This window comes from Betta splendens, chromosome 24, assembly GCF_900634795.4.
Source record: "Betta splendens chromosome 24, fBetSpl5.4, whole genome shotgun sequence".
Taxonomy (NCBI): Eukaryota; Metazoa; Chordata; class Actinopteri; order Anabantiformes; family Osphronemidae; genus Betta; species Betta splendens.
In genome coordinates this window covers 13,365,790-13,382,195 of record NC_040901.2, presented here as the reverse complement: position 1 = coordinate 13,382,195, position 16,406 = coordinate 13,365,790, and the positions used below count along the sequence as shown (strand labels likewise).

At 50.5% G+C, this 16,406-nt stretch overlaps 1 protein-coding gene across 19 annotated transcripts in view; it reads right to left on the bottom strand.

Moving 5' to 3' along the window:
- Nucleotides 1-16,406, bottom strand: part of LOC114849240 (polypeptide N-acetylgalactosaminyltransferase 14-like) — a 45,502-nt gene that overhangs the window by 22,327 nt on the left and 6,769 nt on the right. For 16 of the 19 annotated variants that reach the window (XR_008693899.1, XR_008693900.1, XR_008693898.1 and 13 more), the window contains exon 2: nt 9,615-9,784. Coding sequence is in view for 10 of the 19 variants with exons in the window: in XM_041069451.2 (XP_040925385.1) it covers nt 9,615-9,784 (170 nt within the window). In the remaining 9 variants the exon portion in view is untranslated. Of the gene's footprint in view, nt 1-8,843; nt 8,980-9,614; nt 9,785-16,406 lie in introns of all 19 variants that reach the window. The other 3 variants (XR_008693902.1, XM_055506526.1, XM_029140450.3) reach the window with 2 other exon arrangements.

The window sequence follows — 16,406 nt, the reverse complement described above, 5'->3', positions numbered from 1 at the left end:
GGACGGGGAGCGGGAGGAGAAGGACGAGGAACGGGAGGAAGACGAGGACGGGGAGCGGGAGGAGAAGGAGGACGGGGAGCGGGAGGAGAAGGACGAGGAACGGGAGGAGGACGAGGACGGGGAGCGGAAGGAGGACGGGGAGCGGGAGGAAAAGGAGGACGGGGAGCGGGAGGAGGACGGGGAGCGGGAGGAGGACGGGAGCGGGAGGAGGAGGATGAGGAACGGGAGGAGGACGGGGAGCGGGAGGAGGACGGGAGCGGGAGGAGGAGGAAAGAAAGCGGGAGGAGAAGGAGGACGGGGAGCGGGAGGAGGACGAGGACCGGGAGGAGGACGAGGAGCGGGAGGAGACAGGGAGCGGGAGAAGGACAGGGAGCGGGAGGAGGACGAGGAGCGGGAAGAGGACGGGGAGCGGGAGGAGGACGGGGAGCGGGAGGAGGACGGGGAGGAGGAGGACAGGGAGGAGGAGGACGGGGAGCGGGAGGAGGAGGACGAGGAGCGGGAGGAGGAGGACGGGGAGCGGGAGGAGGAGGACAGGGACCGCGAGGAGGAGGACGGGGAACGCAAGGAGGACAGGGAACGGGAGGAGGACGGGGAGCAGGAGGAGGACGGGGACGTGGAGCGGGAGGAGGACGAGGAGCGGGAGGAGTAGGACGGGGAACGCGAAGAGGAGGACGAGGACAGGGAACGGGAGAAGGACAGGGAGCAGGAGGAGGACGGGGAGCAGGAGGAGGACGGGGAGTGGGAGAAGGACGGGGAGCAGGAGGAGGACGGGGAGCAGGAGGAGGACGGGGACGTGGAGCGGGAGGAGGACGAGGAGCGGGAGGAGTAGGACGGGGAACGCGAAGAGGAGGACGAGGACGGGGAACGGGAGAAGGACAGGGAGCAGGAGGAGGACGGGGAGCAGGAGGAGGACGGGGAGTGGGAGAAGGACGGGGAGCAGGAGGAGGACGGGGAGCAGGAGGAGGACGGGGAGTGGGAGAAGGACGGGGAGCAGGAGGAGGACGGGGAGCGGGACACGGTTCCGGTGGAATGCGACCGCCGCCCTCCTTCGGCCTTAGCAATCAACAGGTTTGTTTAAAGGCCGTGCGTCACCTCTGGCTGAGAAACAGGAACTCCAGCCTGTGGCCGCGGCGCTGAACCCCCCCCGCTCTATTAACCCCAGCTATTTGCATGGACTGTTCCATTAGGCGGCTGGACAGCAGAGCAGACGAGACCAGAGGGAGGAGGGGAGGCGGCGCAGGATAATGATACAGCACCCAGAGAACCTGACAGAACAATTTCCTCCCTCGCTCCGTCTTGTTCCTGCGTCTCGGCCTCACACACGTCGCGCTATGATGAGGCTGTCATGTCGGCGGAGGGGCTGATCCATCTCTAGCTCCTTCCTCGCTTCTCTTTCCTCTGTCTGACTTTCTCCATCCCCTCGCATTAAACCTTTATTACCCCTTTTCCTCGCAGGCAGTCAGTCGTCAGAGTAATTCAGGGAATTACAATGCACATTGTTACAGGAGGTAAAATGAGACGGGAACAGGCTTTTCACCGTTCACAGACGCCACAGCGTACGAGGGGTCAAAGGTCAGGAGGCCTTCAGTCACAGCTGATCTACGACTCCACATCTCCTCAGTCTAATAATGTGAACATCATTACATGAACGTCTCTGTTTGCCTGTGCTGTCAGTGCACGAGGAGCGAAACTGAAGCGAAGGAAAACATCTATAATTCACAATCAGACCCTCGCTCTGCCTGCGTTCATATTTAATGATCTTGTACAGTGCAGCATTAATTCTGTAGCTACAACAACTTCATTTACCCAGAGAGAGGAATCAAAGCAGCACTCGTCTGATCAGATTTAATCTCATCTAAATGCCGAAGCGCTTCTTTTCCCACCACTGCCTCTGCAGCGTCTCATAATCCAGACGGACTTCGGTAATTGTGTTATTTATCGTGTTGATTCAAATGGGATTAAATGACGCCACAGGGATTAGTGCTGCATAAAAACACCGTTAGCAACTGTGAACCGCACATCGGCGCTTTAATGAGAAACCAGCAGTAAAGCTACACTATGGGACAACTTGCATTCCTCTCACAGGAAACATTTGTATTCATTTATCGCGGACCGATCCGCTGATTCCACCTGCTGCTCGTGGCCTCCTGCCGATTACCTCCTGCTGAGATCCATTACCTAATTGTCTGCGTTCCTGCCTGAAGTCTCTGAGCCATAATTGTTCCAGACGTGTGGGAGAGCTCAAGTGTTTGAGGTGAGACGTCACCTGACCGGCTCTGAACGGATCAGAACCGGAGGCGGACGGACACGTTCAAAAACAGTTTGAGGAGGTCCCCTCTGCGGCTCCCAGGAGGTCCGAACCGCCGGCCTCGGCCCGGAAGAGAGCGGCGTCTGGACGGGTCCAAGTGTCGGCTGAAGGCCCTGCACACGCGTCGACCCAGAACCAAACACGGAACCCAACACAGAACACAAAACCAAACACAGAACCAAACACGGAGCCAAACACAGAACAAAGAACCAAACACAAAGCACGGAACTAAACACACAACTAAACACAGAACCAAACACAGAAACAAACACACAACTAGACACAAAACACAGAACCAAACACGGAACCAAACATGGATCCAAACACAAAACACGAAACCAAACACACAACCAAACACACAACCAAACACAAAGCACGGAACTAAACACACAACTAAACACCAAACCAAACACAAAACCAAACACAGAACAAAGAACCAAACACACAACCAAACACAGAACCAAAATCAGAACACACAACCAAACACAGAAACAAACACGCAACTAAACACGGAACCAAACACAAAGCACGGAACTAAACACACAACTAAACACAAAACCAAACACAGAACCAAACACAAAGGCAGCAGTCGATACAGTGATCTGTGGTTGCTCTGGACGCGTTTATTCATCTTAGACTGAAATAATAAACACATCGACCTGATACAGACTCGGCCTCAGATTCTCACAGTTTTCTAACTTCTCTACATTTGAATAAAGCTGAATAAAGAAACCCATTGAACCGAACCGTCAGTGTGTGTGGACCGGACCTGCAGCTGGTGATAATCAGGTTCAAGCGGACAGACTGAGGCATTTACCTGCTTTTGAAGCAGAGGACGAATAAATAAACCAAACTCAGCTTCAGCTCTGGTCTCACGGTGCATCATCACCTCTGACCTCTGACCTCTGACCCTTCACTGATGCTGAAATTCTGCTGTTACAGCGGACGGAGCCCGGAGCGACGCTGATTAGAATGGAACCAGCAGCACGTCGTGTGTTAACTCCTGTTTGACACCGTCTTCATGCCTGAACGCGTTGCTTAAAAGCCACTCAGCAAACGTGACACCGGGCGACGTCTCACTCGCCGGCGGCGTCCACAAATTTCACACGCTCCATTTGCGCTGATGAACGGCCGGCCTCGATGTGGCGGCGCCGATCCGTCTGCATTCAGGGCCTTGTCTGCTGTCGCTACTGGTCACGTCAAAGAGGAGCGGTTCTGTCAGGGTCTGTCCGACGGCACGCGAAACCAGCGCCAACCTCACAACCAGCACAAACCGGGTTGTGTCTCTGGATTCGAACCCGCAGCTTCCTCCACAAAGAGGTAGAGCTGCTGTTAAAAACCTCACATGAAGCTGGACCTCATCACACTGAGCCACAACATCCTGCAACTGTTCGACAAACGGCGGAGGAGAAACAGTCTGTCTGTTACAGAGCAGTCGACTGGAGCTGGACGCCCGCCTTCATGTATGACACTCATCAATAGCTCACAGATCACTGAAGACATCTGACAAATGTGAATATTTCAGAGCACTGAAGTGATGACGTAAGAAAACAAAGAAGCTTAAGATGAAGAGTGGGAGAAGGAGAGAATAAGGTGAAGGATGGTTGAGACCGTCAGGGAACAAGAGGATTAGTGCTTCTCAATACCAGAACAACACACAAGTACGCACTCACAAACACACATGCAGACACAAACACACGCACACGCACACACACACACACACACACACAAACACACACACACACACACACACACACACACACACACACACACACACACTGCGTCTTGTGACAGGATGGATGACAGGCACTTACACCAGCCAGTCCATAAAGTCAAATCAATGAGTAAATGGAGCAATCGAAGGCGCCGCGACCTCGCTGACACACACACACACACACACACACACACACACACACACACACACACACACACACACACACACACACACACACACACACACACACACACACACACAGTCAGCTGAGGCACATGTCGCATTAGGCAGTGAAGCTTGTGTAACAGTGTCTCAACCCAACTTGGATCAATGAGAATCCATTCATCGCTTTGCGAAGCTGCAGCTGTTGTTCAGGGAAACGTCTTCTGTTCCATTAATCAATAGCAAACGTGAGGAGGAGTCCAGATGGGATTTACTGCCAGATAATTGGCCGCCATTACAAACACGCCGGCCTTTTTCAGCCTCCTTCATTTGTTTGTCCCAACTCTCACCAAGCGACTGCATTTGGCTCCGTTTCTCCATCATGTCTGAATCACACAGAGCTTCAACCCCCCACCCCCGCGCCTCCACCCCTGGACTGTAAATATAATTATGAGCTTCCTCGGCCTGTTTCGAGGAGCTGCTCTGCTTCATGTTTCCTGCACAAGGACAAAGCCACAGTAAAGGCCCAGAAGCTCAGAGCAGTGAGGCGAACAGGAGCGCAGCCAATCTACTCAGGTATCAGCGATGATGGAGCCGCTGATTGTTTGGACATGGCAGAGCGGAGCGTTAGCACAGGCGCTAGCAGAGGCGCTAGCCCCGGTAAAGCCGCTTAGCGTCACTGTCACTCTGCGCTGTTGTAGAGCACCGGGTGCTTCAGAGCTCAGGTTCCACATCAGCAGATTACCCACAATACACCAAGGGGATTTCCTCGCCTGGCGGAGAGCCTGCCGCGAGGTTAGCGCCGCTCGCTGAGGTGCCGAACCCGATTCAGCCCGGTCACACTGAGGATGAGATCAAGACATGAGGAGCGTGAATAGATGCAACTCTCAAACTGAATCAAAGCTGATGAAAGAGAAAGTTACAGGAGGTGGATGTTGCTTGGTGACGCAGAGTGTGTGAGTGGCAGCAGTGCATTCTGGGAGCAGCAACATTTTGGATGAGGCTTCAGCTCGTTGAGCCACGTTTCACATGCAGACGTCACGACAGAGCTCTAATCAGTTTTATTGTGACTCTCACCAAACAAAGCTCCAACTGTTGAAACATTTGCTCTGACGTGGGCAGTTTTTCAGACGTCTGGACTCAACATGGATATTTTCTGTTAGAAACAGCCTGAGCCTAAATGTCCAGGCGTCGACTGACTTGCAAATCAGCCAAATCTGTGTTTACTGTCGGCAAACGCTGAAACGCTGAGTGACGTGTGCAGAGGTCGGACGCACGTCGTGGAATCACAGCCGCGCTGCAGAGCTCGAGTGCTTGATCTGAATCATCCGTCACTGGAGCGGGAAATCCAATAAACAGCCTCATGAGGGAAGTTAAAGGCTCCTGCGTCGAGCAGGTTCACAGGGTTCTGCTCCTTTGTGTTGTTTGGCTGCTGATCTGAGGATGAGGAGCTGCCGTGGGCGGAACCAGCGCTGATGAATGTTTGTCTGCGCGTCCTGATTCAGGACACTTGACTCCGACGATGACTCCGACGGTGACTCCGACGCTGACTCCGACGCTGACTCCGACGCTGACTCCGACGATGACTCCGACGATGACGAGTGTGAGAAGATGCTGACGACACGCGCGCTCACGCTCGCCGCTTGTTGAGTAACTTCCTGATCCAGTTAGTGAGACGCGTTGAAGGACCGGCCCAGCGATGGAGCGATTAGCGGTGAGTCAGCGGCGCTAGAGGCCGACGCATCTCCGCCCGGCGCCACCGAGACAGTGACAAATGTGCGCGGGGTGTTTTATTCAGTGGGGCCTCGGAGGAGAGCGATGGCGGTAATTTCACACCCTCCGGCGTCACCGCTTATGGAATCACTGCTCATCCGTTTCCAGAAGCTCCCGTCTCCGGGCGCTACTTATCAATCACAACGCTTTCATCGCTCTCTGAGCGGCTCAGGACTCAAACAAAGACTCATGTGCTGCTGTATCAACAGTATTAAATCATGTACTTCATAATGCAGGTTCTCCTCAGATTGTTCTGGACCCACTGCGGCTACAGGACAGAACCGGGCTCATCCAGGGCTTGGGGCGAGGGAACACTTCTTACATGTATTTAAGTCTCAGATAGTGAAACAATAAACTCAGGTGCGATAAGAAAAGTGTTTTTTTGTTATCAGTGCGGCTGCAGCACTTTCCTTCCTCAGCATTAAATCACGCGGTCAAACGTTTATCTCGTTGGAGAACATCTCGCGTTTGCTGCCGTATGAAGCCGTCGCGTGGTGCTGAAGGACGCGCTTCCTCATTGTCTTGGTGCTTGGATCTAATCCCTGCTGTTTATAGACTGGCTGAGAGCAGGGAGGTTCCCCTGTTCACGCAGATAAACACACAAACACGCGGCTCCTCCAGCTCCACATGTGCCAATTATTTCTCCTTTCAGCAGCTGGTGGCGCCTCCTCCCCTCCTCCACATCCCCCTCTCTCCCCGTTTCCTAATCTCCTCTTGACTCGTCCTCATCCTCTTCCCTCGCCCTCGTTTTAAAGCCACCCTGTCTCTCCTATCTCCCCATCTTCCCCTAAGCCATTTGTAGCTCTCCTCTCATCTTCCTCACCTCCTCACTGCTCCTGCTTCAGATATGAGATAGTGACAGAGCACCTCTCCCAACACAGTGACAACCCAGACAATCTGCCTCTCCTTCCAAAAATACCACACAAAGTCTTTGCACACGTCCTAATTCCCAGTCCTCACTGCACATTCACACAAACATCAAGTGGAGTTAACAATATAGAACACATCACAGCAGGCTAATGCTGCATGTTAAACCAGCCTCCTCCCGCCTCTAACGTGATGAAGGTCAGTGCAGTCCACGGTTGCCAGGTTTGCAGGTCTCTGTCAGCCTGCAGGCTACAGGAGTCCACCGGAGCGGTGTCTTCAGGTGATGGTTGTCCTGCTGGGTAAATAACAGACGTGGCGCCTTCGTTAAAGCTGCCCTGCTTTCATCTGCCAGCTTCTGGTGTGTGGCTCCCGTCAGAAATGCTCTGGTAGTTTCATTCAGCAGCTGAAGATTCAGCGGTGACAGCAGTACAAACACAGCGTTATGAAAACAGGGATAAACGTTCATAACTGTAGCAGGACACTGTTTGGAGCCGGGCTCAGAGTTTTAGTCTGTCACTTTAGCTGGAAAATGACAAGCGTGGCGATTTAAAAGAGCTTCCACGTGTAATTTCAGGTTCTGTTCTCGTTGTCTTCGTCTCCCTGATTCTCCGCTCTGATCCCAGCTGGTCCAGGCAGACGGCCTCCATCCGAGCCGGTTCTGAGCAGCAGATGCAGCAGCAGAGACCACCGCCACCTTATCACCTCTCCCCAACCGCCTGCGACGCTCACGTTCTCCAGCAGTGAATTTCCACCATAATGGTTCCACTTGGGAACAGAGCCGGCGCGTAGGAGGCCTCTCAGCGGGTCTGCTGCAGACGAGAAGGTGTTTCTAAGAATACGGCTCGGGCCGAGCGCTTCACGCGGGCTTTTTTCTGTCCCAGCAGAGTGCACGGAGCTGCGCTATCATTTTCCCTGCCAGGCGCTCATGAGATGTGAGTTCACAGATAATCACATAACACCAACCCTGGTGCACGCACACACGCACACAGCCTTCATCGCTCCTGTGTGCGATAAATGAGCACTATCAGCCCCCTACCTCCCGCTCACACATTAATGTGTGAGCGGATCTCTGCTTCCCCCTTCCTACTCTCACTTTCCACTGCCTTATGTCAGCGCGACACTTATTTTCCTCCTCCAGAAACACACCAGATGATGCAGGCGATCCACATTTACGCACATTAGCCGCCACATATGGGCGCGCAGAAACACACACGCTGGTGGGTGCGTGTGCACAGTTTGACGCATGCACAGTGTTAAAGACAAGCTACGACTGACATCACGCATCACACACACACGCACGCACGTACGGACAGGCACAGACACACACACGCACGCACACACGCACGCACACACACACACGACCTACGGGCCATTTTTGCGAGCAGATTTTCAGCTTCCTACGTGGTGCAGCCCACTGTGCTCACCACCAACCACCAACAACCAACCAGCAGCAGCAGCGGCCGTCATCCGGACTTTAGTCATGCTCACAGAAAACTGGCAGAACGAGCAGACACCCAATTAACGCCCACACGCAGCTTCCTATTAGAGCGCTGGGTCACCGTGAGCTGCCTGGTAACCTTTAATCACACACCGAACTACGACATCACAACAGGAAAATGGATGCTCCTGCTGGAGTTGGTAGCCATTAATCTACTTCTCTGTTTTTGCAGCTCCATAAAAATGTAAAATAAATATCCCTCTGCAGACATAAAAGAGCTATAGTTCACACATGGTCAGACACATCTGGGTGATTACAGAGGAAACGGCGCCAGCTCCAGCCCGGAACAACAGTATGGGCACAGTAACGGCACCTAGACAGGCAGTAAATCAGACTCTTAAAGGATCAAGGTGACAAAAACCCCCTCAAATGATCATGACACGGACTTCATGAGTAATTAAGGCGTGAGGCTCGGTCCATGTGATGCGACGCCTCAGCACAAAAAAGAACGTCAGCTTCTAAAACTCCCATTTTACACACGGCCCCAAACTTTTATAATGATAGTTAGATTATAGCTGCACCTTGTTTTTGCTCCACACATAAAACCCGGAGCCTCAGGGAGCGATCCTTCCAGGCAGGAGGCTGCAGAGCAGAGCTCGCACACCATCTGGCTGCTTCTGCTGATCTTCAGAGGTCAAGAAGAAGCTGCAAGACTCACTAATGAGGCAGAAATGATTAAAAGTCTCCGACTTGTTAGAAAGAAGAGTGAACTCCTCTCTTTGTCTACAAGTGTTGATTAAACAGCTCAGTGGAGCGACGCGGCAGCTTCTGACACGATGCAGCGTCAGAGAACTTGCTTTAAGCAACGCTGCAGGAAGAAGTGTGTGTGTGTGTGTGTGTGTGTGTGTGTGTGTGTGTGTGTGTGTGTGTGTGTGTGTGTGTGTGTGTGTGTGTGTGTGTGTGTGCGTGTGCGTGTGTGTGTGTGTGTCGAGGCTCGGCCCGGTTACACCGGACCTCCAAGTTCTTATCGGCTGAGACGTGTAACGAGGCGGCCGCCGAACCGCTTATCTCCACCCCGAAACAAGAGGACGGCTCCACTAAGAGGATTTCTATTTTGGTGTTTAATTTAATTTCTTGACGGAAGCAGGGATTGTAATTTGGTGGTTTCTCCATGAAGACGTGTTTGGTTCCATAATCTAAATTTGCTTTAGTGCAGATAGGGGACTAATTACGAGCAGCGCACGCAGCTGCTGAGTGACGGTCCAATGCGCGTGCTTGGCTGTTACACTGCAGCTGATGAGTGCACGCTGCACACGGACCCGGGCTCGGGTTCCCACGGCGTGGGCTCGTACCTGTGGTGCCGCGTGTCCCTCAGGGCCCGGTTGCTGGGGATGCGTTCGCTCTCCCTCTGGTTGAAGGCGTACAGGGTGTACGGGTCGTCCCCGGGCCTCCAGCGCCGAGCGTTCAGGTAGCTCCGCTCATCGAACCCTTCCAGCATGTCCTCCCACTCCGCGTCTGAGATCTGAGGAGCAGCCGGTCAAACAGTTAATCCACTCTGCGTGTGTTAGATGTACATTACAGCCGGCCTCCTGCTGCAGGAGGACGGCGAGTGGGGAAGTAAGAGCATCGGGAGCTTTCAGGGGTCGTTTCAGAAGCTTCTAAGTGTTTTTTAACGTCCTACTCGTCGATATTTAACAAGATGAAAGCTGCTCTTCACTTGTTTTCTGAATAAATGCTGCACTTTGTCTCTCAGCAGCTTTTGTTGTGCTTTCAAGTCCCAGGTTTTCATTTTCTGATCATATAAAATTGACTTAAATGTACAAACAGTGTGTTTCCCTTTGTAAAGTGCACAAGAATAAACCATTTATTTAGTTTTATGTAAAAATAATTTTTAATTTATTTTATAATTACAGTACTGGAACAAACATAATAATCAGTTGGACCCTGTAAATGACATCACATCCTCATTGAGCTGCTGCTTCTTCCTGCTCTGACCACATCAGGTTTATTTCTCTATATTCAGTCCTGAAAAAAATCTTATGCAGTTTTAGTTGCTAGATTTTCATCACATCCACAAACTCAACCTCAACTTTATCATTTTTCCACTCGTTTCTATGGTAACATAGATTTTTGTCTGTACTTTCTAATACTAAATAATTCGTCATTAGTTTTGTAGAGTGGTCTCTGTACTTCTGTTTACTATTCATTGTCACTGGGGCTGAATGATGTAGGAAAATAACTGAGTCGAGTTCTTTCAGGGCAGTGACTTTCTTTTGTTCTGTATTATTCACTGTAAACAAGCTTTAAGTGAGCGTAAGACGAACGCTGCATCATAAACTGCCCTTTCATCGTCTCACACACACACACACACACACACACACACACACACACACACACACACACACACACACACACACACACACACAAATGATCACCAGACAAATTTTATTTACTTTGCCTTAATTTAATCTGCCAGCGCTCACCGTTTCCTCCTTTCTCTTTTAACAGTGCGACGCACGCGGCCGTGACTCGCTTCTCTACGGAACTGGAACACAGATTGAACTAACTCCTGCAGCTCTGGATCAGGCAGCACCTGAGCAGCTGACTCAGCAAGCGCCAGGAGAACAGGTGCTTCCAATCACAGACTCGTCAGCACAGCCTGATGAGAGGATCTGTAGTTTCCACGCACCCCGAGTTCATCTCAGTCCTCAAACGTTCTCAGTGAGAACCACTTTGAGAACGTTTGCTTTAGTTTCCTTCATTAAAAGGAACGTGCACACACGTCGCTGTACTGTATTTCAGCTCATATAATAATGAGAATGTAGTGATGGTCTGAAAGAAAGCGTTACAGTTAAACTCACCCTTTAATGTCAGAGTGTCCTTGAACACGTTAGTGAGGAACATTTTCCAAAGAAACTTTAACTACGACTGAATGCAACACAAAGAGTTAAGTGTGAACGTGATGAATTACTGAGCTCCTTCGTCTAATTCCTTCTTCTTCTTCTGTAGCACTGACTGAATGGGAACCAACCCAACCGCCAGTGAAAAGCAGCCGTTCTGCACACATCTTCAGAAATATTATGCCCATAAAATAAGATAATAAACGCTAATGTGGCAGATAAATCTGACTACGCTCTGAACAGACAAACACAAGGTGGGAGCGGCTTCAGCGTCTGTTTGTCTCAGGCCACGAGCGCTCGCGTCAAAGGCGTGAGTCGCGTATGAGACGGAGCAGCGTCAGCAGAGACGGAGGAGGTTTCTGTAGAAGTGCATCATGAGAAGAGACGCTCGCTCTTTTCCCCTCATCATAAACATAACAGGAAGTTGAGGACATATTTCTCCTCAACGACCACACATGTCGACAGACAGCGTGATGTACGAGCACACACACGATGCAGTGTGTAACACAACAACATTTACAATAAAGCAGTGGAGATGGAGGGATGTGGAAGGCCGCCCCCCTCCTCCGTCTTCGCTCCTCATTATTCAGCCATTCGACTTGCTGATGCGACACATTGTCTAAATGGGGCCATTAGAGGGCTGGGAGTCAGCCTCGATGTGTGTGTGTAGATACTTCTTCCCCTGGTGGCTGTAACAACGAAGCATGAAGAACAAGAGGGAGGGATGGAGGAAGAACGGAGGTAAAAAAATGGAGGAGAAGAATCAGGAAGAAGGGCGGAAAGGGTGAGGCTGTGAGCTAGAGATGGAAGAGGAGGAGCAGGAAGATGATGGGTAGAAAGGAAGCAGGAGAGGTAATAAGGAGGAACCGCTAGAAAAGAGGAAGGAGGAGACAAAACAAGCAAGTTAGAAACAAGGGAGCAGCAAAAAGGAGAACATGGAGCTAATGGAGAGTAGGAGAAAGAAAGAAACTCCAGCCAAGAGGAGGAGGAAATAAATGAGAAGAACGACGAGCAGGGGTGAACCTGAACGCATCATCTAGTGATAGTAAAAGAATATAGAAATACTCTGCACAGTAGACAGCAGAATGCATTAAGTTGCTGCAAAAACAACTAGAATCAAAAAAATATTAAAGTCCATCTACCGCCACTAGCATTTCTAGCTCAACCTACAGTAACGTATGGAAACCAAACAACCTCCAGCTAATATAAAAGACTCCACTCAGTTCAACGAAAAGCTCCAACTGCTCACAAACACAGTGAAGGGAGTGAAATGTCTCCTACCTTTGCTTTTATGTCGTAAGAATATTATTTAGTGATGAGCTCACGCTAGCTGTTGAACCTTTTTTTTTGCTAGCTGCTACTATCATCCCTCCATGCTAGCATCTCCAAACGTCGGACACGCGCTACGAGGTTTCCCGCTGCAGAGGAGCAGCTTGAGTTTGATTGGCCGGCAAAGCTGTCAATCTTATTTTACCGACTTCTGTGCTTTTCTATTGGCACGTTTAAAATCAGCCCTTATTGGATATAATTAGCCAAGACTCTACTGATCTATGGCTCTGTTTAGCTCCATTTAAAAGTGTGTTACATGTTCAAAGAAATGTTAAAAGCTGTTTTATTTGGACAAATAAACAAAAACATTTTTTTTGTTTTACATTAAAAAAATTCAAATGGCCCAGATTCTGTCATAATTTGTAAAAACATGGCCTCCAAAGTCCAAGGTGCTAAAACCTCTAAGTTCTAAAGGTTCATTAGAATCAACAATGTTTCTAAATTGTACTATGATTTGAAGGTGAGATCAATCATTTAACCTTAAAAGAAATCCCACGTGTCCTGTGTATCCTGACATAATGTATCAAACAGCCCGTGCTTGCGGACGTTCACTGTTCTCATTATGGATGTGCCCCTTTGCAGACGACACCCAGCTCTTCAGCTCCATCTCTCACCTGCCGCCTTCCTGCCTCCGCCGTCACATTTGTTTGCAGCTCGATTCGCCAGGACCCAGGAGAGGCTGCGTTCAAGGTCCTCTGGACTTTATCCTATTTACTAGACGCGCACACACACACACAGCTTGTCTTCCTAATGCACCGTGGCATCCTCTCACTGCCTCTCACAGCCGCTTACATGAGCACAGACATTCAATTAACGAACCCGGAGCACGAACCGCTGGACAAACAATGTGTGTTTGCGTGTGTGTCGAGCCACTGACGAGCCAGACTCACACACCGAGAATCATAATGAGAGCGCTGGGGAGAGACGCATGAAGGGCCGCAGAACCGCAGATCCTAGAACCGGACAAAGGCTGATTTATTCACAGCTCCTCCATGAGAAGAGACAGTGAGTAGCAGCTGGTAGCGGAGCAGAGGCTACACAGCAAGGGTTAATGCACCAAAATTGAATAATAATAAGCCTCCCACACCATCGCTACTTGCCAAGAAGTGGAATGGGACTGAAAATAAAGCAGCAGCAGATTTCTGTTGTTAAAATGTTGCTGTGTGCCGTAATAGAATCTAGTGTATTCTTACTGAAACCTAGCGTATCACCACCTGCACCTGTCGGCCCGATAACGGCGCGGCGATAAGAGTGCACGTGGCTCCGCTGCAGCTGGAGCTGGTCCAGGTTCCCTAATCCAGGAACAGGGAGCGTCCTTATCGAGCTTCCCTGCTTGGAATCACCGTTCCTGCTTAATGAGCATCCAGCGTCACATGACGGCGGGTTGAATCACGATGAGCTCTAACCCTGATCAACGATCTAAACAATGGTCAAACCAAGAAGATGAAGAATATGTTTTGCTTAACAAATGCCCTGCAGCAATACACACACACACACACATCAGGCTGAGCATCGTGAAGCAGCTGACCATAATGTAGGAGCAGGATCTTCGGGGCTAGAATCAAAGCGGAGCGGTTCTGGACCGGTTGGAGACGAGCGGGTCAGAGCCTGTAAAACTCAACGCGTGCTGAAGGGAGATATGACTAACAGCCTTTCACATCCTGTTATCTCCAGCTCCTGGATCAAACTTTTCTTATCTGCGAGTCACCGCTAACTATCCTGTTATCCGGCGGAACTGGAATCTGCTCCTTCAGATCCACATCAGAGTGGAGCCGTGGGAGGCGAAAGGACGAACCACAGCGAAGCCGCCGCAGCCGGAGGAAACAGCTGATCAGCAGAAACACATTTTAACCCAAAGGTGACGCCAAATGATGTATTTCAAAGTTTTGCTGTCTTGGATTAAGAAGATTGTTAAAATATGATATTGAGTTTGATGTTTTTTGTAGCAATAGTTGTTAAATGCCTGTAAATGCAGTAAAATGAGTTAAACCCAACATTTGGCTGAACCACAGAAGGCATCAGACTGATGTGAGCCGAGTGGTGCAACAGCTTCCAGGTCTAAGGATGGGAGGGGTTGCCATGGCGACGAGCTCTGGTACTGGGATGGTCAGGTAGCGCCTGGACGCCAGGTGTGTGTTAATCGGAGCGTTTCCTCTGCTGTGATCTTTGCTCGCGTCAGATTCAGAATCTCGCCTGCGCTCAGAGAACGTCTGCTCCTCATCACGGCTTCTCCTCCATCATCCTGGCTCCTCAGCTCACCTCTCTGCTCTCCTCTCATCCTGTGTGAAGTGGTCGGGGTTTGTTTGAAGTCGAGGCTTATTGAGCTCAGGTCTGGGGAGAGAGCGGCTCTGTCGATACTACACACACACAAATATACACAGAGCCACTGCTCAGTCATCAATTAAGGCTGTGGACGTATGGATCTCTGCCTGCAGCCGCGCTGCTTGTTTGGTTCCTACATTGTTTTCTGTTCCAGCTCATACGTCTCTGTCCATGACCCAACACACACACACACGCACGCACACACGCACGCACGCACGCACACACACACACACACACACACACACACACACACACACACACACACACACACACACACAGAACGACTTTTCCTGTTTGAACCTCAGCTTCGGCTTTGGTTTGAGTCAGTGCAGCTGCACAACTGGACCGGCTTCACTGGTCGTTATCAGTAATCTAAAAAAAATACACATAATAAACCCAGCAGTGGTTGGATGCTGATGCCGCTGTCTGAATGCTAGCGGCTCCATCTGAGCTTCTCTGTCAGACATCATCCAATCAATCACCTCAATCACAGCCACAGAACAGGAAATTGAAACCTGACAAGATGCCTGTGTGTTGTCATCTCGTCTGTCTTTTTAATTTATTATCAGTCAGGCAGTGATTCGAGACGTCGCGCTCATGAGCTGGAGGAGCTGAGCTCCCGTGAATGTTTGGTTAAAAATAAACGCACGCAAACACAAATAAACATCCTCCAAACACGCAGCGACGCATCACGGCTCTTGACACACAAATCCGGCAGCAGGGGAACGAGACGGAGGCACAGGAGCAGGAGGTCGTCTGACAGCTGGGTGTGCGTCTATTCCTGTATGTAGGTCAAGGTCGAGCTTTTTTAACAGCAGAATCAAGGGAGAAGTCTCGTCTCCTCCGTTGTAAAGCGCTCTGCGATCAGAAGCCACTACGCTTCGTTTGGTGAATAAGGTCAGCAGATCTGCATGAAGAGTGTAGGTCAGTGTTGGGTTTATTACATCCTTATTTAAATATGAATTATCTATGAAACACAAACACAATAATTCTCAAGCACAACGAACGTGAGTCCAAGACTCGAGCAGTTCGATGCTGAAGCTAAATCTGGGTGTAGCTAATCCCAAACGCTGACCTCTGACCTCCGACCTCTGCGTGGAGGCGGCGGAGCCGAGCTGAGGGAGTTTCCCCACAGGGATGAGGAGAGCATCACCTCATATATTCATAGCGTAGCCCAGAGTCAGGGATAAAAGCATCCGGCATAAAGCGCACGGAGCGAGGCAGAGGAAGGAGGGGGGATGTTTGGAGGTGTTTACATCCAAGATTCTCCTTGAATTTAAAGTGTTTTTCTTCCCACCTCTGTTCAGCTGAGCTTGAAACTAAAGAGAGAAACAAGCAAGGCCACTCATCTGTGTGTTTCCATGCATATGGATGAGGAGGCAGATGGGCTGTAATTTAAACGTTACCTCGTACAGATGCACGTTTTACCCTTCACACCATGAGACGGATGCTGGAAACGCAGCACAAAGTAAAAATAACAAAGCGCTGCCACCACTTTATTATTGTGATTCAACAACGTGTTTCCACGTTGTGTTGGTCCACGTCTGCAGCTCATTTATTCAACACGGGTCCAGCAGCGAGTTCATCTGACCC